The 26,590-nt window shown below is 54.9% G+C and overlaps 2 protein-coding genes and 2 long non-coding RNA genes across 6 annotated transcripts; 2 read left to right on the forward strand and 2 right to left on the reverse strand.

Moving 5' to 3' along the window:
* The first annotated feature begins 290 nt into the window (after positions 1 to 290).
* Positions 291 to 7,383, forward strand: MRPL4 (mitochondrial ribosomal protein L4). Its single transcript, XM_043586485.1, has 9 exons — positions 291 to 635; positions 721 to 787; positions 874 to 1,024; positions 2,942 to 2,993; positions 3,927 to 4,044; positions 4,929 to 5,035; positions 5,133 to 5,242; positions 5,321 to 5,397; positions 6,512 to 7,383. The coding sequence occupies exons 1-9, from the start codon at positions 561 to 563 to the stop codon at positions 6,655 to 6,657; spliced, it is 903 nt and encodes a 300-aa protein (XP_043442420.1). The 5' UTR covers positions 291 to 560; the 3' UTR covers positions 6,658 to 7,383.
* LOC122486851 lies at positions 6,916 to 11,597 on the reverse strand. Of its 2 annotated transcripts, none has more exons than XR_006298251.1 (3): positions 11,469 to 11,597; positions 10,941 to 11,051; positions 6,916 to 7,268 (listed from the first exon to the last, which is right to left on the reverse strand). It is a non-coding gene; the product is annotated as an uncharacterized LOC122486851 (long non-coding RNA). The 2 variants fall into 2 exon arrangements; XR_006298250.1 differs by lacking the exon at positions 6,916 to 7,268 and adding an exon at positions 8,622 to 8,860.
* A 2,054-nt stretch (positions 11,598 to 13,651) lies between these two features.
* Positions 13,652 to 16,900, reverse strand: LOC122486855. The gene is made up of 4 exons (XR_006298252.1): positions 16,641 to 16,900; positions 15,194 to 15,345; positions 14,734 to 14,864; positions 13,652 to 14,478 (listed from the first exon to the last, which is right to left on the reverse strand). It is a non-coding gene; the product is annotated as an uncharacterized LOC122486855 (long non-coding RNA).
* Positions 16,901 to 16,915: 15 nt separating this feature from the next.
* On the forward strand, positions 16,916 to 26,482 carry ICAM1 (intercellular adhesion molecule 1). Of its 2 annotated transcripts, none has more exons than XM_043586488.1 (7): positions 16,916 to 17,111; positions 18,797 to 19,057; positions 23,380 to 23,685; positions 24,062 to 24,349; positions 24,429 to 24,686; positions 24,869 to 25,117; positions 25,204 to 26,482. In XM_043586488.1, exons 1-7 carry the CDS (start codon positions 17,045 to 17,047, stop codon positions 25,374 to 25,376), a joined length of 1,602 nt encoding a protein of 533 aa, XP_043442423.1. In that variant the 5' UTR covers positions 16,916 to 17,044; the 3' UTR covers positions 25,377 to 26,482. The 2 variants fall into 2 exon arrangements, with proteins under 2 accessions (XP_043442423.1, XP_043442424.1); XM_043586489.1 differs by having other exon boundaries at positions 16,942 to 17,111; positions 25,258 to 26,482.
* The last annotated feature ends 108 nt before the right edge of the window (positions 26,483 to 26,590 follow it).

Raw genomic sequence — 26,590 nt, forward strand, 5'->3', positions numbered from 1 at the left:
GTGGGAGATAAGGCCCTGCACTTAAACACACAAAAGCACGTTATCGGAAACCCCAAAACCACCTCAGAAATTCTAGGAAGATACAGGGGACGCGGAGGGGAATGGAGGGCGTGACCGACACCAAAAGGGTAACGGTTATTGGTCATGTTCTCTTAAAGCCTGCCCCAGAACCGCCCAGCCATAGGCGGGGCCACTTTGCCAGGCTTAACGTTCATTGGCTGAACGAGGAGGGTGCCTTTCGGCGCGGAGGTCTCATTGGCTGGATTCCTGCTCTTAGGGGGCGGGACCCCCAAAGAAGAGCTGGGCGTGTTGAGGGGGCGCGGCTATTTGCTGCAAGTCGCGTTTCCAGGGGTCGCAGAGGGTCCTTTAGGCCAGGCGTGAAAGTTGGGGCTTGGGGACTAGTCTTGGGGCGGAGATGGAGGCACGCCGGGCCAGGCCCCGCCGTCTTCGCTCTTGCACACTCAGCTTTCCAGCGCCGAGCCGAGCGAGGTGGGCGGTGTCGCGGGAGTGATGTCATCACCGGGCGTCGCGCACACCCAGAGGAGCCGTGACCTCTCCGCATGGGGAGCTGCGGGACAATGCTGCAGCTAGTGCGGGCCGGGGCGCGGGCTTGGCTTCGGCCCACCGGCTGCCGGGTGAGGCCCGAGACTGGGGACGGGATGGGAGGACAAAGGTTGGAGGTTCCGGGCGTCGTCGTTCACTCTCGTGCACGGTTTACAGGGCCTGAACGCGCTGGCGGAAGAGGCAGTGCACCCGGTGGCGAAGCCAGAGGCAGTAGTTAGCGCGGGTGAGGTTGTCAGGGTCGCCCTAGGAGGGGCGGCGACCGGGAGCCCTGACGCTCGGTCCTGATCCTTGACCTCCCAATCGCTTCAGGTCCCCAGGCGCCTGTGCTGCGCAGGTGCGAGCTCCCGGTCCCCGCGACCCGGCGTCCGGTGCAGGCCTGGGTGGAGTCCCTGCGGGGCTACCAGCAGGAGCGTGTGGGTCTGGCCGAACTGCACCCCGACGTTTTCTCCACGGCGCCCAGGTGAGTGAGTGAAATGGTGAACTGAGTGCCAGAGGGATGAGACGCGGGGCTTTAGGAATCAGGATGATCTGGGCTCGAGCCTCGGTTTTTCCACCTGCCAAAGGGGGATATGATGATTTTCCCAGCTACAGAGTTTTGTGAGGTTGAGATCTAAGAGGTAACATCTCCAAGGAGTTAAGTGACTGAGTTCAAATCCTGCCTTCCCCTCTTATGCTTCAGTGTCCCCATTCTATGAAACCTCAAGAGTTTGCTGTGATGATGAAGCGAGTTAATTCTGGCACAGCAGAAGTTCTATAGATACATTGATTATCGTTGCTGTTAATTGAGTTTTGTAAAAATGAGCAGGACGATGTTTAAGCCCTTTCTATGTGCCTGGAATAGCCTATTTGCAGTTTGGTTAAGCAGACCATCATAGCAACCCTGGGTTCAGTTATTCCTGCTTTGTAGATAAGAAAACTGAGAACACAGACAGGTTAAGAAATTTGCTTGGCGTCACACAGCTTGTAAGATTTAGAGCCAGGATCTCAACCGTGTGTGGACCGACTCCTTGGGCTGGGTTATGGCTTGCTAAAGCATATGATACCTCTGAAGTGCATCATATCTGCCACATAATAAGTGCTGTTTATTTATTACTATTACTGGTATTGGTATGGTTTGCCCCCTACTTTTCCAGAGTCTCAAAGTCTCAATCTAGTAGGGGGTGACAAAATTAAATTTAAAACAACATGGGGCACTTGGGTGGCTCAGTTGGTGAAGCATCCAACTCTTGATCTCCGCTCAGGTCATGATCCCGCGGTTCGTGAGTTTGAGCCCTGAGCTGGGCTCTGCGCTGAGAGGGCAGAGCCTGCTTGGGATACTCACTCACTCTCTCCCTCTCCCTCTCTCCCCGCGCCCCCCCCCCCCCCCCCCGTGCGCTCTCTCAAAATAAATAAACTTAAAGAAATTAAAAACAACATATTTTGCTTATTCTGTAAATACTTAGGGAGCATCTGCTATGTGCCAGATTCCATTCTAGGTGTTGGGAATACAGCAGTGAATGAGCGCCAAGGTTGCCAATGTTGTTTACAGTCTAGAGCAGGGGTCAGCAAACTTCTCCCGTGAAGGGCCAGATAGGAAAGTATTTTAGGCTTTGCAGGCTATAACGTCCCCATGGCAACTACTCATCTCTGTGGTGGAGCACAACAGCAGCCACAGACAGTTTGTAAGCAAAAGCGGAGTTGTGTTCCAGTAAAACATATTGACAGGAACAGGCAGCAGGCCAGATTTGGCCTACTAGCCATAGTTTGCCAACCCCTGGCAGACTACCCTGGCAGTTGTGTCCGATGTAGCCACGTAACGCCAATCACACGTATAACTTAAATTTTGCTAGTAGCCACGTTTAAAAAAAAAAGAAGAAGAAACAAGGATTTATTTTCTTTAACCTGCTGCGTCTACAATATTGTCATTGCAACACGTGGCACTGGCCACACTTCAGGCGTTCGATGACCACGCCTGTGACCAGTGTCTACTGAATGGGGTCACAGGGCTAGAGAGGCAAAGCAGCCCATAAAGAGGGTGGCAATGAGTAAGTTGGAAGCCTAGGAAGAGAGTAAGGTACTGGGAGAAGCAGGAAGAGGTGGCCCTCTTCCTAGCAAGGAGGCTCCTCTCGGAGATGTTGTTTGGGGCCGAGAAGGGACCAGCCAGGGGAAGAGCATTTCAGGCAGAGGGAACAGTGGGCGCAAAGGCATGGAGGCTGGACCCCATCTCACAGAATGGAGACGGAGCGGGCCTGGAGGTGGTGTGAGATGGGGCAGAGGGGGCGGGGGGCGGATCACACAGGGCCCTGGCACTGAAGGGAGGAGCCCCTGTTTGCATCTCGTGAGGTGGCGAGGACTTCAGTTGGAGAGGGGCCTTTCACATCCTGTTCGTTCTCCACAGGATGGATATCTTGCACCAGGTTGCCATCTGGCAGAAGAACTTCAAGAGAATTGTGAGTGCCCGGCGGGGGGGGAGGGAGGCCGAGGGAAGCTCCTGGACTGCTAGGCTCAGGCCTTCTCTTCTCTCCTGAACCATTCACCAATGGGTTACTTGCCAGGTGTTTTCTGAACACCCATTGTGCATTAGATGAGACACTGTGCTAGTGGACAAGACAGGCACGATCTCTATCCTCGCGAAACTCGTAGTCTAGTCGGAGAGGTGAACTTGAGTCGAGTAGTCATGCCTGTAAATACATGATTAGGGAAGACGTCCCAGAGGAAGAGACATTTAACCTCGGGTGCGTAGTAGGTGCTAACTAGGTAAAGGGGGGCAGTGGCGCTAACGGGAGCGGCACATACAAAAGTCCTGCGGCAGGGACAGAAGGGAGCCTCGTGTGGTCACAGAGGTCAGCAGGAGCGATGGTGAATAGTTTGGAGTTTTTGCCAAGTGCATTGAAGAAGCCGTTATCAATCAGGATCTCTTTGTTTCCCTTCTGCTTATCTCAGAAATCTAGGGAGTCCTCCTCCCTGGTCCACCCTGGTCCTAGAAATGAGGTCTACAGCCTGGCATTGGAAATCCCTCACCCCATACCTCTCCCCGATTTTCTCGAGCCTCTGCACACACCTTTCCCTATGCCACACCTTCCTTTCAGTTGCCACCACATTGAAATCATTCAAAAACTACTGAGCGCCTGCTGTGTGCCAGGCAGCAGAGAGGCTGCTGACATTCTGGAGTGGATGAGGGAACTCTTGATTTCTTTATCCTTCACTCCCTCCCGAAGTGCTGTGTGCTTGTCCCGGCCCCCTAATCTCTGTGCCTCCTGCCGGGCTCCCCAGCGGCAGCCCCAGTCTGCCCGGCTCGCTGCTGTATTCCCAGGCCTGGTGCCTTTAAGCCGCGACAGTGTCTGCCTCGGGAACCTGACCCTCTCCTCCCTTCGTGCCCGCAGAGCTACGCCAAGACCAAGACTAGGGCCGAGGTGAAGGGTGGGGGCCGGAAGCCCTGGCCACAGAAGGGCAGTGGGCGTTCTAGGCATGGCAGCATCCGCTCCCCGATCTGGCGAGGAGGTGAGCGGGGCAGGGAGGGGAGGGGCCCTGGGTGATTCTGCGCACACATCTGGGGTGATATCTCGTCAGTCCCATTCCTTCTACCTGGGCAGGGGCAGCAGGACTCAGGCCCACGGACCTCACTGCCCATGTGCGGATCAGAGACCTGAGAGTCCACCTTCCCAGCCCTCCCCAGCTCTGGCCTTAGCGTCTCTCATCAGACTATGGCCACAGCCCCTTTTGGCCCTACCTCCCGTCTCACTTCTCGTGGCCCACACTTCACACAGCACCCAGGGTGCTCTTCCTAAACCTCCCAGTCCCTGTAGCCTTTGTGGGACGTCTGAGCTCCCTACCTTGGCATTCCAGGCACGGGTGCCTGCAGACCCCCCCCTTGTCCCTCCACATCCTCTCTGACCAGACACAGCTGATTCCGTGTCCTCTCTCACCTCCCGTGGCCAATGCCTCTCATCCTTATGATGTGTTTGGGCTGTGCCTCCCCCAGGAAGCCCTCCCTGACCTCCTTTGGGCCCCCAGCCCCCAGCAACTCCTCGTGCCGCTCCGAAAAGAATAGCCCCGATTCCCTCTGCCGTTGAGCCTGTGTCTGAATATGAATGACATGAGGGCAGGGCTCCTGTCCATCTTGTTCCCTGCCGCACTCCCAGGGCCCGGAAGAGGATCCTCACTCAGGGTTTGACAGCTGAGGAAATCGAGGCCCAGTGAGGCACAGTCACCTGTCCCAGGTGATCCTCAATCCAACATCCCCTCCCCATCTCTACCCGAGGCCCTCTCCTCTTTGCCGGTTCCGTTTGCCTGCGGGCAGCCTCCCTACACCAGCCACCGTGACCGATTTCTGCCCCCAAGCCCAGCGGGGGTCCTCACCTGTTCGCACACCTCTGTCTCTGCAGGAGGCATTGCCCACGGCCCCCGGGGCCCCACGAGCTACTACTACATGCTGCCCATGAAAGTGCGGGTGCAGGGCCTCAAGGTGGCTCTGACTGTCAAGCTGGCCCAGGTACAGGCCCGATCCCGCCAGGGGCCGCGGGGGTCCTAGGGTGTGGGCTGTGGGGGCCGAGCCGTGGGGGGCTCAGACTGTCCTTTCTTCCTAACAGGATTACCTGCACATCGTGGACTCCCTGGAACTGCCCACCTCGGACCCCCAGTACCTGACGGAGCTGGCCCGCTACCGCCACTGGGGGGACTCCGTGCTCCTGGTGGACCTGTGAGGGTGCGGGGAGAGTGGGGGTGGGGGTGCTGGGTGCTGTCCTCTGCCGCGCTCACCTTCTGGCCTCCGTTTCAGAGCACACGAGGACATGCCTCAGAACGCCGTGGCCGCCACCTCCGGGCTCAAGACCTTCAACCTGATCCCGGCCGTCGGTGAGCAGAGGGCCCTGGTTCTTCCCCCTAGGCCCCCAAGAGTCCATGGGCCAGTTCAAGTTCGATACCTGCCACTCACTCAGCAGCTGAGTGGCCTTGGGCAGTGGCCACCCTCCCCCAGCCAGCCCTCAGCTTGCCCAAATGGAGTGTCGGGAAAATGGCATCCTTAAGGAAAGGCTCTGAGGTTGCGTCTGTCCCGGCTCGGGCCTCAATGCTCGGCACAGAGTAAGCGTGAGGGCTGCCGGCTCTGCTCATCTGGCTCCTTAGTCAGAGAGGCTGCGAGGTGGGATCCATCCCACCCGTCACTACCTTGACTCGGCCCCGAAAGCTCTCTCTTGGTGTCCTGATTGAGGTCTGGCTGCCTCCCCGACAGCTGCTTCTGGGGTCGGGGGTGGGGGTCTTGTAGGCACCTTGGCACGAGAACTCCTTCCTTCCCGTGGCTCAGGCCACAGAGCATGCCGTCACCCTCTGCTCCCGTCCCTGCTACCTCCCCCTGTCAGCTCTGAGTTTAAACACATCCAGAATTTGACCACTTCTTTCCACCCAGCACCCCCATCTCCCTCCTGGACCGGCGGGGTCACCTCTGCCCTGGTCCCGGGTTCCTGCTCCGTTCCGCACTGTTCTCCCCTGCGGCCACCAGAGGGCGCCCGTGCGACCTGAGTCCAGCTCCTCTCCGGGTCCCACCTCCCTCTGGGTCAAAGCCCAAGTTCTTCCCGAGGCCCACAGGATCCCGCACGACTTGCCCCATCCTCTCCCTGCCCTGGCCATCCCCCCCCCACCCCCTCCACCTCCCGACTAACCGCAGGCGCACAGGCCTCCCACAGTACATTGTTTACACATCTGCTGTGGTTATGGTCAGTGCCTCCCAGCATGAGGTGGGAATCACAGCCCGAGCGCAGGGCAGGGCCAGGCACGCAGGAGGCTCTCGATGACAAGTTGGGCTGAGGACAGTCCCTTGCCCGGGGTCTTGCCATCAGTGAGCAGCTAGACTGCAAGATTCGTGACCCCACGCCAGACCATGGTGCCTCTATAGTAGGGGAATACGGGAGGGAAAGGGACCCCGGGTGTGGTAGGGCACCCCAGCCTCGACTGCACCTCTCCCCCCGCCCCCCAGGCCTGAACGTGCACAGCATGCTCAAACACCAGACCCTGGTCCTGACCCTGCAGACGGTCGCCTTCCTGGAGGAGAAGCTGCTCTGGCATGACTCCCGCTACACGCCGCTCTACCCCTTCCGCCTGCCCTACCGGGACTTCCCCTGAGCCGTGACCCTGTGCACCTCAGGGCCCATCGGCCGCCCTCTCCCTGGACCGCTCCACGCGGGCGCCTGCTCTGAGCCGGGCCAAGCCGCCGGCGGGCCTGGGAGCCTTGTGCCCACCCCGTGAGGGCAGAGCCGCACCGCCCCAACCCCCCCCATCCCAGTAGGAAGCTGAAGGCCACACAGAGTGGCTGAGCGGTGTCACTACCAGGAAGAGGCGACTTGGCAGACAGCCCGACTGAACTTTGGCCCCCATTTTCTCTTTCATTTTTAAGATCAATTTTATTTTTTAATCAAAGGAGAGAAACAGAACAGCACATTGTCATTTTGTAAATAACTCCACGTGGCAAGTCAAGCTCTTTCCGGAGTGCTAGGCGCTGCTGGGTACCTCTCCTGGGGACAACCTCAGGGCTGTCGATAGCAGCGACACAGTCAACTTTCCCAGGGCGACTCAGACTCGAGGAACCAGGGGCACTGCTGTCATTAGGAGCCTGCTCCTGGTGCGTCCCCATTCCCAAGCACTGGCACCAAGAATTCACGTCCCTGATGGGGTTTGTGGTGCCATTGGTCATGGTCCTTCATGCCAAGCAGTGGGTTTGAGTCTAAAAACCGGATCTAAAAATGGGAAGTGGAGACCTGAGCTGTCGTCATAATGATTTCCCCTAAGCAGAGTCTGAATCCATGTGGTCTATAAATGAGTGAATAAACACGTTTTTTTAAAAACACCAAACCAGTATCCTAATGCTTTTTTCTCTTCTATTTACAAAAATAATTTTTTTTTAAGTTTTATTTCCTTATTTTGAGAGAGAAAGCACGAGCAGGGAGGGGCAGAGAGAGAGAATCTGAAGCAGGCTCCACACTCCGCGTACAGCCCAGTGCGGGGCTTGAACCCACAAACCACGAGAGCATGACCTGAGCAGTAACCAGGAGTCAAACACTTAGCCAACTGAGCCATCCAGGCACCCCCTCCCTTTTTTAATATTTACTTATTGTCATGAGAGAGTGCGCAAGTGGGTAAGGGGCAGAGAAAGAGAGAATCTGAAGCAGCCTCCGGGCTCCAGGCTGTCAACACAGAGCCCATCGCAGGGCTTGAGCCCACGAACGGTGAGATCATGACCTGAGTTGGACAGTTAACCGACGGAGCCACCCAGGCGCCCCCCCAAACCGGTATCCTAACTCTTGAGTCTGCTGTTTGCTCCCCCAGTTAATCTTTAAAAACAGTCCTAACACAGACTGCGATGTGGTCAATCTCTTTAAAGTTCTCCAGAACTGCCACCTGTGGATGTAGGCCTGGCCAGGCCAGGTGGCCGCGGTGACCACCCATGGGCTGGGCTGCCCCTGGCCAAAAACATCTCTGGAATGCCTCTCTAGGGAGTGCCTTCAGAGCTCATAACACATTCTTTGAAAATCCTCTGCGGATACAAACTTTGATCCCTTAAGGCACCAGATTTGACTAAGTAAAAAAGCCACTTGGAGCCAGTAGTTAAGAAGGGGTGCAGAGGGCGGGTGGGAAAACATTGCTTGGGCCAAAGCCAAACTGTTAACCTACCTCTCCCTGCGCGTCTGGCCGGCTACGCGGGGACACGAGGCTTCAGGTAAGACCCAGCTGTTCTGACGGTGCCCAGACTACTGTAGATCTTTCTAGCTACAAGTACGGCCGTGGAGTTATCTACCTTACAGCGGTCAGGCAACAGCAAGGCCAACCTCTGCCCACATAGACTGTGAAAAGAAGGGTCAGAACCTGTCCCGCCGCACCGGAGACCCCAGCCAGACCAAGGATGGAAAAAGGCATTAGGAAAACGACCTGATTGGGGCGCCTGGGCTCTGTGCTGACAGCTCAGAGCCTGGAGCCTGTTTCGGATTCTGTGTCTCCCTCTCGCTCTCTCTGCCCCTTCCCTGCTCGTGCTCTGTCTCTGTCTCTCTCTCGAAACGAAACATTAAAAAAAGGAAAAAAAAACACACAGAAAATCCGATAATTAAAACGCGCTTTCCAATAATCAGAAGGCAGTATGAATATGTACACATTAGTTTTCCAGCACTGTCTTAACCAAGTACCACAGCCTGGGGGAGGTGAAACAACAGAAATGTACTGTCTCATGGTTCTAGAAGCTAGGAATCTAAGATCAAGGTGCCAGCAGGGTTGATTCCTTCTGAGGCTGTGAGGGAGAGTCTGTCCCAACCTCTTCCTTCCCCTGGCTTCTGGACATCTGCTGGCAAACCTTGACGTTACATGGCTGGTAGTCATTCCAAGGTATGCCCTCATCTTCGAATGGCAATGTCTCTGTGTATGTGTCCAGGTTTCTCCTTTTTAGTTTATTTATTTTGTTTATGTATTTATAGGGGGGGGGGGGGACAGGGAGAGAGGGAGAGAGAATCCCAAGCAGGCTTTGCACTGTCAGCGTGGACCCCGACGTGGGGCTCGAATTCATGAACCATGAGATCACGACTTGAGCCAAAGCCAAGAGTCAGACACTTAACTGAGACACTCAGGTGCCCCTGGGCACCATCCCCCCCCCCCGTTTTTTTTAATGTTTACTTAATGTGCACGAGCAGGGGAGGGTGGATCCGAAGCTCAGTGCTGACATCAGAGAGCCCAGTGTGGGGCTCGAACCCATGAACTGTGAGTTCACGACCTGAGCCGAAGTCGGACGCTTAACCGACTGAGCCACCCAGGCGCCTTAGATTCCCCCCTTTTATAAGGACGCCAGTCATGTTGAGTTCGTTCCGCCACCCCCCCCCACCCCAACCTCATCTTAATCATTCCCAGATACTGAGGATTAGTGCTTTTTTTTTTTCTTTTTCCTTGCAGGAAGGAGAGACAGTTGGACCCATGATTGCCTGTGTTTGAAATTCTCTATAATAAGCCTTTCTGAAAAGAGAGAGACGGGGGCGCCTGGGTGACTCAGTCATTTGAACCTCCAACTCTTGATTTTGGCTCAGGTCACGATCCCAGTGTCGTGGGATTGAGCCTCACATGGGGCTCTGTGCTGACAGCACAGAGCCTGCTTAGGATTCTTTCTCTCCCTTTCTCTCTCTGCCCCTCCCCTGCTCTCTCTCTCTCTCTCTCAAAAATAAATAAAACTAGGGGCGCCTGGGTGGCGCAGTCGGTTAAGCGTCCGACTTCAGCCAGGTCACGATCTCGCGGTCCGTGAGTTCGAGCCCCGCGTCGGGCTCTGGGCTGATGGCTCAGAGCCTGGAGCCTGTTTCCGATTCTGTGTCTCCCTCTCTCTCTGCCCCTCCCCCGTTCATGCTCTGTCTCTCTCTGTCCCAAAGATAAATAAACGTTGAAAAAAAAAATTTAAAAAAAAAAATAAATAAATAAATAAATAAATAAAACTAATAAACATTAAAAGAGAGAGAGAGATGGGGGTGCCTGGGGGGCTCACTTGGTTAAGCGTCCAACTTCAGCTCAGGTCATGATCTCGCAGTCCGTGAGTTCGAGCCCCGTGTCAGGCTCTGTGCTGATGGCTGAGCCTGGAGCCTGTTTCAGATTCTGTGTCTCCCTCTCTCTCTGCCCCTCACCTGTTCATGCTCTGTCTTTCTCTGTCTCAAAAATAAATAAACGTTAAAAAAAAAAACAAAAAAGAAACAAAAAAGAAAGAAAGAAAGAAAGAAAGAAAGAAAGAAAGAAAGGAAGAGAGAGAGAGAGAGAAAGAAAGAGAGAGAGAAAGAAGGAAACTGAAAGCAAAATCGAGCCACTGGGGCTGGGATCAGACTCCCCGGAAACACAGGGGTGAAAGGCAGGCAGCTTTGATGGTGGATTTAGGGTGTCTACTTATTGGGGGTCGGCACGGAGGCCCACTGGGTGGGGATGAGGGAAGGGCCACAACCAGACCAAAGATGTCCCCACTCCAGTGAAAGGGTGTCTAGGAAAGAAAGCCTCAGAGCACCTCCTCCCAAACACATACCCACCAATCCACCAGGAGTGGATTAAAGTTAACGCACTGCTGGGTCATCCAAAGAGGGCAAAGCCTCCAGCTGCCATGTCCCCACCCGGGCAGGAGGGATCCAAAGGCTAGTGAGAAGGGGCGAGGCAGACAGAAGAGTCGACAGCAGAAAGACCAGACCCTTTCTCCCCCCCACCGAGGCCTCCAGCCTGGAGAGGGCTCCCATCCAACGTTGAGCCAAGTTCAGAGATGTGACTATGCCACCGACCTGAGCCTGAGTCCCGGGCAGAATTCTCAGCCAGGGGGTGGGGCACAAGGTTCCACCACAGAATAAAGGGGCGAAAGAGGAAGCGAAGTTGTGTTTTGACTGAGATGTCAACAACATAAATTTCTGCCTTACCAGCTAGGGCTGCGAGGACGAAATGTGATGTATCGACCAGATCGGTGGCAACACAGAGGAAATGTGTATTTCTGCCTGGGAAGTTGGAGGCGAGATTCTCAGAGCTGAGTCCTAATGAAACAGACACAGCGACTGCTACTACCCGTTCTGGCTGTGTGCTCGTCAGGCGCTGCATCCACACTGTGTTAGCGGAACCCCATGGCCGCCCTTTGAGGTTTGGGTTACCATCCCATTCTACAGCTGAGGCCATCAAGGCGCAACCAGGGGAAGGGGCTTGCTCAAGGTCACAGCTTATGACAGGGGCTGTCAGCATCCTGACCACAACCCTTGACACCTGCTGTCCCACGCACTCCCCCCAACCGTCAGTGCCGCAGGACCATGGTGGGTTTGTCTGCTGGGCAGGTCAGAAGAACTGGGGACCCACAATGATACATCACTTCCTCCTACCCCATTAGGATGGCAATAATAACAGTAATCACACAACAGAAAATGGGGGCAAAATACAGGAATCCCTAAAATGTCACTTACTGGATGCCAGTGGAGCTTTAAAAAGCCTTCTGTGCCTGGCTGGCTCAGTCAGTTGAGCGTCCCACTTTGGCTCAGGTCACGATCTCGTGGTTTGTGGGTTCAGGCCCCCCGTCGGACTCTGTGCTGCCAGCTCAGAGCCTGGAGCCTGCTTCAGATTCTGTGTCTCCTTCTCTCTCTGCCTCTCCCCCACTTGTGTTCTGTCTCTCTCTCTCTCTCAAAAATAAATAAAATGTAAAAAAAAAAAATTAAAAACAGACAATAGTATCGATGAGGATGTGCAGAAAGAATTCTAAAAAAATTTTTTTAACGTTTATTTATTTTTGAGAGACAGAGACAGAGAGACAGAGCATGAGCAGGGATGGGGCAGAGAGAGAGGGAGACACAGAATCCGAAGCAGGCTCCGGGCTCCGGGCTGTCAGCGCAGAGCCCGACGTGGGGCTCGAACTCACAAACCGCGAGATCATGACCTGAGCCAAAGTCAGACCCTCAACCGTCTGAGCCACCCAGGCGCTCCCCCCCCCAGCAATTGCATGTCTAAGTATATTCCCGAAAGGACTGAAAAAATGTTCATACCAACACTTGCGCATGAACGTGCATAGCAGCATGATTCAGGGTAGCCAAAAGGGAGAAACAACCCAAATGTCCATCAGCTGGTGAATGAATAAAGCAAAGGTCCTATCTCCATACAATGCAATATTATCCAGCCCTAAAAAGAAATTCAGTATAGGGGCGCCTGGGGGGCTCAGTTGGTTGAGTCCGACTCTTAAAGTGGGCGTGGAGCCCACTTAATAAAAAAATTTAAATTTAAATTAAAAAAAAGGAAAACGTATTAATACATGCTACAACATGGACGAAACGTTATGCTAAACGTCACAAACATTATGCTGAGGGAAAGAGTCCAAACACAAAAGGCCACGTAGTGTGTGATTCCACTGATAGGAAATGTCCAGAATGTGCAAGCCCACAGAGACAGCAGATTAGTGGTTGCCAGGGGCTGAGAGGAGAGAGGATTGGGAGGTACCAGGTTTTTGGGGATGGTGATGGAAATATTCCAGAATCATATACTGGTTGTACAAGATTGTGAATACACAGGAAAATTTTTAAAGGGCAAAAAGTAAGTTTTGTATTGTGAATTTGTCTCAAATATATATATATATACACACACATATATACACACACATATACATACATATATACATATATGTATATATATATGTATATATATACACACACACACACAGCATATAAATGTAAATTGGTATAGCCCCTTTGAAAACTAGTATTGTGGGTTTCCCCCCAAATTAAAAATAGTACTACCGGGGTGTCTGGGTGGCTCAGTCGTTCTAGCGTCCAACTTCGGCTCAGGTCACGATCTCATGGCTTGTGGGTGCGAGCCCCGTGGCGGGCTCTATGCTGACAGCTCAGAGCCTGGAGTCTGCTTCGGATTCTGTGTCTCCCTCTCTCTTGCCCCTTCCCCAGCTCACACTCTCTCTCTCTCTCGAGAAAAGAATAAATATTAAATTAAAAAAAAATAGTACTACCATATGATCGACCAATTTTACTTCTGGATATTTATCTGAAGGAAACAAAATCAGTATCTTGAAAAGATATCTACACCCCTATGATACTGCAGCATTATTTACAATACCCAAGACATGGAAACAACCTAAATGTCCATCAATGTATGAACGGATATATATAGATAGATATAGATATATAGATATAGATACATACTATATACATACGCACACACACATAAATATGTATACACATATGTAATTGACATATAGTATGTGTGTATATGCGTATACATATAAGTGTATACACACACATATACACAACGGAATACTATTCGTCCATAAAAAGAAGGAAATCTCGCCATTTGCTACGTCACAGATGGACCTTGAGGTCATTACGCTAAGTGAGATAGGTTAGAGAATGACAAATACTGCATGACCTCACTTATATGTGGAATCTTAAAAACAAACAACAACAACAAAAACAAACCACTTGAGGAGTACCTGTGTGGCTCAGCTGGTTAAGCGTCCCATTTCAGCTCTGGTCAGGATCTCGTGCTTTGTGTGATCCTGCATCGGGCTCTGTTCTCAGTGTGGAGCCTGCCTGGAATTCTTTCTCTATGCCCCGCCCTCTCTCTCAAAATAAATAGATCAACTTTAAAGCAAAACAAAAGAAACCCCTGAATTTACCTACAGAACAGATTGGTGGTTGCCAGAGGCAGGGGGTGGGGGGAATAGGTGAAGCGGGTCAAAGGGTACAAACTTCCGGTTACAAGGTAAATAGGTCCTGGGATGCGATGGACAGCCCGGTGACCAAAACTGTTTAAATAAATGAACAGAAATGTACATATGGAGTAATGAAGTATTAGGGAGTTGACATTCCCGGAGGAGCTTCGACCCAGCGAGGCACAGGATTGGCGTAAAAAGTCCGCCCATCTCCAAGGGGTTCCTCAGTGAGACTGAACCACAGTGGCCCCCAAAGGAGGTCTCCATACGAACCCACAGCTTTCCTGGTTGCCTTCCCCGACTCCCCCCCACACCCCCATCCCAGGTATAAACTGCCAGAACACCAAGCTTGGTTCCAGGGGCTGCTTTTGGGGAGAACGTCCACTAAAACAGCCGCTAAGTTGTCAGAGCCTGGATCCAAACCCCAATCTGCTCCTCCTTCTGTCACAGCCTTGTGGATGAAATGCTCTGAGAACCTCCTGTAAAAGCGGTGGGAAGGAAAGTCTGGGCTAGAGGAACAGCATGTTCAGAATGCTCGGGGACAAAAGAAATTCACTGAAGCTGCCAGGAAGGGCGGGGTGGCCACGCCACAGCTCAGAGTGAAGGGAGAGCAGGGGCCAGGCCACAAAGCGGGACATGAGTCCGCGGCCTCTAGTCTGTAGTGGGTCCACTCACTGGACTGCCCAAGACTGCCTGGCACCCGGGAGGAAGCCTTGCCCTTCCTGGCAACTCCAGCGAAGGGCTGGGGAGCCTCCGCTTTCCTTTTCCTAGAGGGAACACAAAGGAAATGTGAGACCAGGAGGCGGACCCTCCTCTCGCTACCCTGGCCCCCATTACCACCCCATCTTCATTTCAGGAAATGGCTCTCTGTCTTCCCAGGGGACCAGGCCAGAACCAAGAAGTCATTCTTAACTCCGCTCTGTCCTCATGTCCCAGCAAGCACAGGTGACCTTCCCACCAAAACGAATGTCAGATCACTTCTCCGATGGCACTGCCCAGAGCAAGGGCCCATTATTACCCACCTCGACTAGAGTAGTCACCTCCTCTCTGGCCTCCTGTCCTCCCTGGCCCTGGGACATAGCTCCTGCTGTCTCAGGAGGGTGCCTGTCAACACTGGAGCTGGGGCTGTCCCTCCTCCATGGCTCCCACCTCACTGGGAAGAAAAGCCAAAGTCCTCTGCAGACTGACAAGCATGCCGGGCACCACCTCCTCCCTGCCCTTGTTTCCTCCTCCCTTCCTTACTGCACTCCAGTCATATGGGCCTCCAGGCCGTCCCTACCTCAGGGCCTTTGCACATTCAGCACTCTGTCTGGCACCTTTCCTCCCTGATATTGTCAGAGGAGCCTCCTCACTTCCCCGTGTCTTTGCTCAAATGTCGCCTTCTCAGTCTTTCCCAGAGCACTCTACTTAAAAGTTCATTAACCCTCACATTCCCTATCCCTCCTATTCTATTTCCTCTCGGCACTAATCACCAACACTCACCCCATACATTTTATTTTTGTTTCTTATCGGTCCCCCCACGTTGGAACCATCTCTGCACAATGACGAAATGTTTGTCTTTCCTCATCACTGCCCTGTCGCCAGCTCTTGGAAGGATTCCTATCACTGCAGGCACCCACTGAACACCGCAGGGCCTGTCGGGAGAGATCCGAAAGAACCGCGCTTTTATGGCTGCAAGGAAGACTTGGGCCGCGCGGGGGAGCTCGCCGCCCGCGCACCGTGGACCAAAGTCCGGACACCCATTGCGGAAAGCCCGAGAAAAATCCGCCGGAAAATAACCCCCCCTCTCCCTCCCGCACAGGATTTTCCCAGTCCCTTCGAGGTTTGGGGCGTCCCTGGTCCTACCCTGCACCTTTGCCCAGGCAGTTCGGGGAGGGATTTCAGCACCCACCACACCCCGCGTAGGAAGATCCCCGTGGAAATCCCTTAGGAATCATCAGGGCAGGAGAAGGGATGCTTTTCTAGCTGATGAGTGACTCGAAGCCCTATCCTCCGAAGGAAGGGCTCGAACGTCCCCTGGGCTCCCTCCCTTCCCCTTCTGCTGCGCGACCTCCCTGGCCCCTCAGAGGTCTCCATGGCGACGCGGCGCGCATCCCACAACAGGAAGTCTTAGGCGGCGTGGCTAAGCGCTGGGAGACCCCAGGGCCCCCAGCCTCGACGTGGTAGATGCCAAGCCTTGGGGTCACACGCGTAGGCCGTGGCCTTGGGGTGGGGGGCGCGGCGGCGGTGTATAGACACAATCCCTCCCCCCCACGCCCCTTCCTAATGGAACTAGCCCCAGCAAATATCCGCACAATTTACCGCTGGCGCCCAGAGTTCAAGTTTCAAGAGCCAGGTGCAGCGCTTGGAGTTTGACCGCCTCCTCTCCTCGCCCCACTTCGGGGCGTAGTTGTTTCCCTGTGGAAAGGAAGGGTCCGAGCGCCCCCTCTCCATTCAAGGTGTGCTACCTCAGTTTCCCCGAGGGGCCTGGGGACGGCAGCGGGGACCTCGGCGCGTCAGGACCACGCGGCTTCCTTCCTTTTTCTGGAGGCTGTAAAGACGCCCCCGCTGCGGAGGCCGAAAGGAGAAGCGCGGCCGCGGGGGCGGACGCGGCATTGGCTGGGGGTGGGGGGGGGGGCGATGCAGGGCCCCGGACGTGATGACGCCTCGAGTCCTCACCCCATGGTTTCGCTGAGCCTTGCATGCGCCCAGGCTTGCTCCTGCCGCTTCTTGGGAAATCTGTCAGCTGAGCAAGGGCTTGCCCCCTGGGGGAGGGGCACCCTTGATAGAGAGTTCCCCGAAGAGATTCCTGGGTCCCCACCCTAAAGAAGGATCGTCCACTCGGTTAAAGAGGCCTGCATGCGCTGGACAGTCAGACGAGTTCGAACCTCCTCGCCGCTCGGAGGCTCGGTTTACCCCTCTGTGGAATGGGCACAATAACAGTCCCTACCGTCCAGGGTAGTTGGCGGTATTCCGTAGAGCGCTTAGAGCAGCGGAACCGCAGCACCGCGGGGAGCCCGGCCCGGGGACCGAACCTGTCGCACCGGGAGCAGCCCCCCCTGAGCTCGCCCGACCGCCGCGCCCCTCGTTGCTTCAGTTTGGAAATTCCAGCGCTCCAGCGGCCAACGAGGGGGGACAACGCGACTTAGGCTCGGCACCCTTTCAATCCGGAAATGCCGGAGCCCTCGTTCCGGAGGGGAAGGCGCGAGGTTTCCGGGAAAGTAGCACCGCCCCTCTGCCCCCCGTGCCCGGCCACAATAAAAGGCCCACGCGCTGCGGCCATGAGCCCAGTCGGCGCCGCACGTCTCTGCGCTGCCGGAGGTCGGTGCCCTGCTCTCCCAGCTTCGGCCCGCTATGGCTCTCGGCACCGCCCGTCCCGCGCTGCCAGCGCTCCTGGCCCTGATCGGAGCTCTGCTCCCAGGTGAGTTGGGGTGGGGCTGCCGTCGAGCCATCTCCCCCCTGCTCCCAGGTGAGTCGGGGTGGGGCTGCCGTCGAGCCATCTCCCCCGATCCCCGCTGCGCCCCGGACGCACGGGGGGGGGACCCGCTCCCGACCGGCTGGGGATAAGCCCCTGTCGTACTTAGGTAGCTGTTTAGGGGAAGTTGGGGCTAGAGCCGCCGGCTGAAAGTTGACAGCAGTGGGTTCGAATCCAGACCCTGGATCACTTCCACGGGAGGCCTCAAGTTAGAGGTTGACATTCCCGGAGCCTCAGTTTCTCAGCTGTAAGATGGAGAACGTAAGAGCGGCCACTCGAAATGGTCGTGTCCTGGCCGAGTGCCACGCCTGGCTCCAAGACTTGGTCTGATTGTGTGCGGACGTGTCCGGCACCAAGCTGAGTAGGCTGGGACCCCCCCCTCCCAACACACACACATGTACATTCTGTTCCTCGTCCCCCCTGCCCCTGGGGAAGTCCAGGACTGCCTCTGCTCAGGGGAATTCCAGGGCTGACTTGCCCAAAGGCCAGAGGCTGAGAGTGGCATGCCCCAGCACCCCTCCACCAACCCCAGTCTGGGGGTTGCCAAAGGGAGACAGGGGGAGCGCCAAATGGTGGTCTGTGTTGGGAAGCGGGAGAGTGGGAAAGGGACACCTGTGGTTACCAGCCCAACAAAGGGTTCTAGTCCAGATGCCAATGTGGTTTCTACTGCTTTTCAGCTGAGTAACCGCACTTCTCCCAGCCTCACCAGTTCACTCTGTGAAATGGGAACTATCCCAGAATCACTCTCGGAGAATTCACGGAGCTGCTGTTTTCCCATACCTCCATCCAGATAGAGGAGACCCAAAGCTGAGGACAGGAATCTTTGCAAGAGGCAGATAGATAGGTCCTTTGGAAGGGCCCAGATCGATATTTTTTTCAGCTTTGGAGGCACCAAGGAGTCCGAGGGAGCTAATCACCACAAGCCCCCTTCTTCCCTGCAACCAGGCACTGTCTGCCCTGTGCTAGGAGTCCCTTGCATTAAGCGGGGGCTGGGATGACTATATTTACCCCCCTTACAGAAGGGGAAATTGAGGCCTTGAGAGCGGAGACCACTTGGCAGAGGAAGTGAGGAGACAACTCAGTTGGAACTTTTCCATTCTGGAGGGCTAGCCTCCTCCACCTCACGTCCTGGGAGAGAGAAGCACACTGACTTCATGTCCCTCCTCTGCTCAAGTCCTCCGTGGCTCCCCACTGCCCTCCGAATGAAGAACAAGTCCTTGGCATGGCCTGCCCTGCCCACACGATCCATCTTCCTGACCTTTCTCCCAGCTCTTCCTCCTCACTAACTCTCTCCAGCCACCCTGCCTCAGGACCTTTGCACTTGTGCCTGTTGCCTAAAATTAATTTCTCTCTTCTCTGAATGGCCAGCCCCTTCTCATCATTCGGATCTCTGCTCACACGTTACCCTGTCACCAAGTCACTGTCTGTTCTCTCACCCTGTTTTGTTTTTGCCAAAGCTCTTATTAACATCAGTTATTAATTATCTTGTTTGCCTATGAATTTTTCTGTCTCCCACACTGAAGGCAGCGTTTTGCCTCGTTCAGGGCTCTGTGCCCAGCCCTCAACCCAGGCTGGGTACACGGTAATTGCTGATGAACCCGATTTGTCCTGACTTCCATCTTTTGTTCTAGGACTTGGAGGGGCCCAAACATCAGTGCACCCCCTAGAAGCCATCATACCCCGAGGCGGCTCTGTGCAGGTGAACTGTAGTGCTTCTTGTGACCATCGCCGCCCCGTCTTGGGCCTGGAGACGCAGCTGACTAAGAAGGAGGTCGCCCAGGGGGACAACTGGAAGATCTTTGAACTGAGTGGTGTGCAGGAAGATAGCACCCCAATATGCTTCTCATACTGTCAAGCACAGACAATGGTTTCGATGTCTCTCACCGTGTACTGTGAGTGGCTGGGCCCAGGGGCTGGACAAGGCAGGCTGGCCGGGGGAGGTGGACGCGTGCGAGTCCCCTCGGGCTGGGATAGCCTTTGTTGCTTGGTGGTGGGGACAGAGCTGGCTCGCCAGAGCACCGGTGGGCACATCTTCGGAAAGCCTCATTGTCGTTTGAAACCCCTTCTTGAATTTTCTTGGGTGCATTTAGCGTATTGCAGAGATTCAGTACATTTGAGTACTATAGGCCTCTGGAAACATGTGACAGATCCTAGATATGACTCTTTATTTTTAAAATTTTTTTATTACTAAAAAAATTGTTTTAAATCTTAATTTTTGACAGAGAGAGAGAGAGAGAGAGAGAGAGAGAGAGAGTACAAGAGCAGGGGAGGAACAGAGAGAGAGGGAGACATAGAATCCAAAGCAGGCTCCAGGCTCTGAGTTGTCAGTACAGAGCCCAACACGGGGCTCGAACTCCCCAACCGCGAGCTCATGACCTGAGCCAAAGTTGGACACTTAACCGACCGAGCCACCCAGGCGCCCCTAGATAAGACTTTTTAAAAGATGTAGTTTAGGGGTGCCTGGATGGCATGGTCGGTTGAACATCTGACTCCTGATTTTGGCTCAGGTCAGGATCTCACTGTTCGTGGGTTCAAGCCCTACTTTGGGCTCTGCACCGACAGTGCGGAGTCTGCTTGGGACTGTCTCTCTCCCTCTCTCTCTGCCTCTCCCCTGCTTATACATACTCTCTCTGTCTCTCTCTCAAAATAAATAAACATTAACAAAAAAGGAGATGCAGTTTAGGGGCACCTGGGTGACTCAGTGGGTTAAACGCGTCTGACTTCGGCTCAGGTCATGATCTCACGGTCCGTGAGTTCGAGCCCCGCGTCGGACTCTGCTGACAGCTCAGAGCCTGGAAGCTGCTTCAGATTCTGTGTCTTCCTCTCTCTCTGCCCCTCCCCCGCTAGTGCTCGGCCTCTCTCTCTCTCTCTCTCTCTCTCTCTCTCTCAAAAATAAATAAACATTTAAAACAAAATGTTAAAGAAGATGCAATTTAAAAGTAGCCCGGACATGGCAATTTTCACATATTGGCAGCAGTCAAAAGGGTTGATAACAGCCATGCTGGCAAGACGGTGGGGAAGCGGGCAGTCCTGGGACATCGCTGACAACGTGGGAACAGAGAAGCACAGCCCCGAGTGGGGAAGTGGTGTCAGTTCTCTAAGTGGCCCACGCATGTGTGCTTTGACACAGAAACCCCATTCCTCGGGATTGGGCTTATGTGTGTCCCCAGCCCCGCGGGAGCGGCGCGGGCTGCGGGATGGGGTTATTTTACTGTGGCTTTATTTGCATGGGCCAAAGTTTGCAAGCCACTCGGGCACAGGGCACGGGGGGAGAGACGTTGTAGTTTGCTCACTTGAAGGCTCAGTATGCAACTGCCCAAAGAGAAGGAGGAAGCTCCCGTGTCCTGAAAGAGAAATGACCTCCAAGGTGTCCCGTCACGTTCAAGAGAAGAGAGGCGTGCCCAGAACGAGTGGCATGCCATCCTTGGTGTTGAGGACCAGCAGGGTGGGGTGAGGGCCGCCGTGTTGACACAGAAAGGAGCCAGGAGAGGAAATCCAAGAAATGAGAGAGAGAGGCTGGGGGAGGGGCGCTCCGGGAGAGGGCATGGGGCCAGTGTTTTCTATGTGTCTTCTTCTTCTCTGGGCACTTTCAACTGTGAGAACAACTATTACCATAGGCAATGAATAAATAAAATTCAGATGAAAACAAGATGGAACAAACAAACAAGGAAGAAAGGACAGAAAGAGTTAGCCAACTGGTCTCGGGGTTAGACGGCTTTGGGTTCCAGTCCCAGCATGGCCTTTATGGACCGGGTGGCCACGGGGGATATGGCTTGTTCACTGACTTTGCCATGAGACCTCCTCGCGTGGGTGTAATGATGCATTGAGGCGTGAAGGACACTCCACCATCATGGTGTCTGGGCAAAGCCTTTGGGGAAAACATCGGCTTTGCTTCTGATTTGGAGCATGTTTGGGCAGATTCTGGCCAGCTGAGGAGAGTCCCCAAACGTTCCCAGTGGCCTGTAAAACCCCAGGCAAACCTCCTCGAGGGACTTCTGCATCTTGGCGTGATAGTTGAAAACCCAGTGCTCCAACTTTGGGGCCTGGGTCTGCCACGTCTCTCCCTCTGTGACTTTGGGTACCAGGCTTTGCCTTAATTCCCAGCTTTGTGAAATGGAGCCGATGTCCTGCACACAGGCAGGGGGTCACCTAGGAGAGGCCCTATCCAGCTTGGTCCTGCCCCACCCCTGGTGTAAAGATCCCTGGGTGGCTGAACTTTCTCTAGAAAGGATAAGCGTGTTACCTCCTGTAGGAGATGACCCCTAACTGGGCCTTGAAGGGTGAGTAGAAGTTGGTATAGACAGGCATTCAGGGCAGAGGGAACAGCCTAGGTTTGAATGGGAAAACATGCTGAACGGAGGGGGTCGGTGTTAGGAAGGGCTGAATACCAGCAGATTGGTGGGGATTTCCTCAGGGTGTTAGGAAGCCATGGAGGGTGTGAGAGCAGGCCAGGGATCTAGATAGCAGAAGGCTGGGCTGCCTGGGTGGCTCAGTTGGTTAAGTATCCAACTCTTGGTTTTGGCTCAGGTCACGATCTCCTGGTTCATGGGTTCGAGCCCCTAATGGGATTTTCTCTTTCTCTGCCCCTCCCACGTCTCTCTCTTTGGCTCTCTCTCTCTCTCAAAATAAATAAGCAAATAAACTTAAAAAGAAAAAATCATTAGCAGAAGGCTGGCCTTTTGGGAAGCCAGCGAGCAGTTGGCCGTGGACCTTGTCCAGGCCACATGTGTGGGCAGTGGCTGGGTACAGGAAGGGAGGGCAGACAAATACTTGGAAGAGGGAACTAACCAGCACTGAAGGTTGGGGTTCAGGGAGAGGCAGGGGCAAGACAGACCTCCTCCCCCAGTCTGGCCTTCAGGGCAAGGAGCTGTGCTCAGAGATAGGAACTCCTTTTGGGGGCTGAGGTTTGAGGTTTGCACCCAGCTCTGCAAATTCTTGTTTGCAGCAGGTGCTTATGGGTAAGCACTGGACGTCTAAAGGTTTTCTTGCCCCCCCCCCCGTTTGTTTTTAAAGCTATACTGAGATATCATTTACAGAATACATACATAAGTCACCCCTTTCAAGTGTACGATTCAACAAATTTGCATGTATTTATAGAGTAGCACAGCCCTCACCACCATCTAATTTTAGAACATTTCCATCACCCTAAAAGGAAACCTCATGTCCATTTACAGTCATTCTATTTCTTAAATGCATTAATGAAAGCCCTACCTCCAATAACCCATTTTACAGCTCAGGAAACTGAGATTCGATTTCCCCAACTGCGAGGGCTGGAGCAATTTCCAGGGCAAAGTCGCTCGCCTACAGCTCATAGCACAGAAGCCCCAAAGCTAGGAATCAAACCCAGGGCCCTCAGTGCTAAGTCGCAGCTCACTGGGACTCTGCTTTTAATTTTCACTTTCAGTCCTGGCCTGAAATTCTGTTACTTTATGTGTAACGGGGACCCTGGCCTGCAAAACCCAAGCCCACATGTTGTGTTTTCAGGGGATACTCAGAGTTCCGTTTTGAGTGTCTGTTGGTTATTCTTGCATTTTTAACATTTCAGGGGACCACGCAGCGCATTTGGGAACTTCTTTCCCCTAAAAGGGGGCTCCTGAAAGGCCTTAAGTCAGTGCGGGTGGCTCAAACTTATTTTTTCTATAAATACAGAGAGCCTACTGTGTGCCACCAACAGATCAGGGAACAAAGCTGACAAAGACCTCCCCCCCCCCCTCCTGGGCTGAAGTTACCTGGCAGGACGGGGAAATAGAGAAACGAGTTAACTGAGAAGATGTGTGTCACCCTTGGGTGTCGGACAGTGAGGTGTGCTGTGGGGGGAAATAAGGCCAAGAAGAAGAGGAGGGGGGAGCATAGGGTCTCTTAAAAACAATCTCTACTCAATCTCTACTGGACTGGGCAGTTTAAATTTACTGTATGTATTTGACGGGACTCCCGGTGATAGATTTTGAGGTTTTGGGGTTTGGTTTTTTTTTCCCACCCTTCACTCTCAGACGCTGCAGTGGATAAATTGTTTTTGCCCCCTTCTCAGCCACCTGGGGACTTCCCACCGGTTTATCCTGAAGCTCTTAACATTCCTGTCTGGCTCAGGTGGTTTGGGGTGTGTCGCGTGAAGAGCGGGGAGGGGGGAGGCCCCTGGACGGGACGCAGCCGGCGCCCCAGCGCCCCCTGCGGGCGGGCAGCCTCTCTGGCTCACACAACACCCCCCCACCCCCAGGGTTCCCGGAGCGCGTGGAGTTGGCCCCCCTGCCCCGCTGGCAGCCCGTGGGCGAAAACCTCACCCTGCGCTGCCAGGTGGCCGGCGGGGCGCCCCGGACCAACCTCACGGTGGTGCTGCTCCGCGGGGAGGAGGAGCTGAGCCGGGAGCCGGCCGTCGGGGAGCCCGCCGAGGCCACGGTCACGGTGCTGGCGGGCAGAGACGACCACCTCGCCAATTTCTCGTGCCGCACGGAACTGGACTTGCGGTCCCGAGGGCTGGGTCTGTTCCAGAACAGCTCGGCCCCCAGGCAGCTCCGAACTTTCGGTGAGGCGCTGGGGAGCTGCCAGAGAGGATGGGGGGGGGGGGGGGGAGGGTCCTGCTTGGCGCGTGGGGAAGAAAGGGACCTTTGGTCATGGGGGTGCTAAGGTGGTGACCTACCTAGATTACAGGGGCTCCCAGGAAAGAGCATGTTCTTGGCCATTGGGGTGGGGTACGCTGGGATGGGGCGCCCCAGCTGCAGGATCTTCTGAGAAGGCGGGAACCCCATATGTCACCCCATATGTGTGCCGGGGCAGGGGTGACCCCGGGCCACGGAGGCTCTTGGGAAGAGGATGCCCCAGATGAGGGAATGAAGATGCCCCCAGAAAAGGGCTTTAGGTTGCCTGTCCCCTCTGTGTTCACACCCACCCTCTCTCACCAGTCCTGCCAGCGACGCACCCAAACCTTGCTACCCCCAGCGTTGTGGAAGCAGGCACAGAGTGGCCCGTGAACTGCACCATGGACGGGCTGTTCCCAGCTTCGGAGGCCGAAGTCCGCCTGGAGCTGTCGGGCCGGAATCTGCACCCCACAGTCACGCACAACAACGACTCCCTCTTGGCCACGGCCCATGACAAGGCCAACATGGAAGAGGAGGGCACCCGGCAGCTGTCGTGCGTGGTGACCCTGGGACACCAGAGCCGGTGGTGGCAGGAGAACGTGACCATCTACAGTAAGTAGAGACGGGGCGGGGCTTCCAAGGGGTGGGACCGGTACTGGGAGGCGGTGCTCACCGTGTGCCCCGCCCCCAGGCTTCCCGGCTCCCAACCTGACCCTGAGTGAGCCAGAAGTCTCAGAACAGACTGTGGTGACCGTGGAGTGTGAAGCCCGGGCCGGGGCCCTGGTGATGCTGAGCGGGGGGGTCCCGGCAAGGCTTCCAGGACCCAGGGCCCAGCTCCAACTAAATGCCAGCGCCGAGGACAACGGGCGCATCTTCTTCTGCTCTGCTCTCCTGGAGGTGGCCGGGCAGGTGCTACACAAGAACCAGACCCGGGAGCTCCGTGTCCTGTGTGAGTGGAGCTGCTGGACAATGACTCCTAATCCTCAAGACCCAACCCCTAAGGCCCCTGGAGCTCCTGCCCTCTGGGGGTCCCCTCCAGCCCTCTCCCCAGATTCCAGAGTCCTCCTGTCCCAGGTGGTGAGGGGTGTCCTGGTCCCTGACCTCATCCCTCATCTTGCTGTGTTTCTCCAGATGGTCCCCGACTAGACAAGAGGGATTGTCTGGGAAACTGGACGTGGCAGGAAGGCTCCCAGCAGACCCTGACATGCCAAGCTTGGGGAAATCCAGTTCCTGAGCTGAAGTGTCGCCGGAAGGGGGATAATGCTCTGCTGCCCATCGGGGACCTGAGACCTGTCACGCGGGAGGTTGCAGGCACTTACCTGTGTCAGGCCAGGAGCCCCCGTGGTGAGGTCACCCGTGAAGTGGTCGTGAACGTGATCTGTGAGTGTGCCGGTGTTTAGGGCTGGGCAGGGCAGAGGCAGTGAGCCTGGCGCGACCTTCATCACCCACTGTGTCCTCCCCCACAGACCACCGGAATTACATCCTCACCACCATTCTGGTGACAGTTGCTTTCACCATAGGAGCTGCGGGCCTAGCTGCTTACTTCTATAACCGCCAGCGGAAGATCCAGAAATACAAGTTACAGAAGGCCCAGGAGGCGGCTGCCATGAAGCTGAACACACCAGCCACGCCACCCTGAACCTGTCCCAGGACAGGGCCTCCTCCTCAGCCCCCCACACAGTGGCAGCGGTGCCACATTGAACAATGGTCCATTCAGCTCCACCCACCTTCCCAGGACGCCCGAGGACAGGACAGAGGCCTCAGGATACAGACAGCATTGGGGATCAAGGCGCATGCACACTTAGGATCCCCAAGCCTCACACCTGACCTGTAGTCACAGGACTGAGCCATGAGGAGGGGGCGGGACTTGGGTCATGACTGTGAGGGGTGCCAAAGCCTGACCAGACCAGAGGGGGTGTGGTGGGACACTTGACCTGGGACACCCAACTGCGAAACAGTGAAACTCACCCCTGCCGCGTGTGCTGAGGCCCCGCAGTCCTAGGGAGAAGTGGCCTGCACAAACACATACAGCATGGAAACATATCCCCATCCTTCCTCTGACATGCCAGCTCCAGTGCGGCTGTCCATTGACTGTCCCCAACTTTTGATGGATGTATTTATTAATTTGTTCTCTTATGAGCTATTTATTGAGTGCCTTTTATGTGGGTTAGAATAGTAAAGAAGAGGAACATAGGTTCCTGTCCTCAGGGAGCTCTCAGTCTAGTCTCATTCAGGGCCGCCAGGTACAGTTGTACTGGCTGTGCACTGCAAAGGAGTGCCTGGCAAAAAGATCAAGTGGGGCTAGAATTTCCTACTCCGGCTGACTAAGCTGCTTTCCCCCAGAAGGGGACTGGCAATGGTGATATGGTTTAGTTGGTAACCTACCCAGGGACAACCACTGAGCCCTTACGCCTCCCCCCATCTCTGACACTGACCTCCGTTAACCACCTCTCTGCCCATAAGCATCTGCTAGTGCTCACAGTGACACTGTGGCGTGCCTAAACATGAATGCCCATTCACTGGCAGCTAAACCATGTAGTCCCATGAAACTATGCCCAACCGCTGTGTGTCCCTGCCTTGTCCTACCTGGTTCCATCTTGGGACCATGCAAGAACAGAGCACTCTGGCAGCTCCGAATTCCAGCGGAGACAAGGGCCCTGCAGGCAGTGTGGAGGAGGGGCCTGGGAGGATCCCCTCCCAGTTCCAGAAGCCTCTTTCTTGTGCTAATAAAGCTTCTTCTCAGTGCGCCTGCCTTGTGTGAGTTGAGGGAAGATGTCCAACGTCCATTTGGAGCCCTTTCTAGTCCCATCCTCCCACTTCCTCCTCATCCTCCCATTTCCTCCCCTAAGAAAA

The sequence above is a fragment of the Prionailurus bengalensis genome, chromosome A2 (genome assembly GCF_016509475.1).
Source record: "Prionailurus bengalensis isolate Pbe53 chromosome A2, Fcat_Pben_1.1_paternal_pri, whole genome shotgun sequence".
NCBI classification, from domain to species: Eukaryota; Metazoa; Chordata; class Mammalia; order Carnivora; family Felidae; genus Prionailurus; species Prionailurus bengalensis.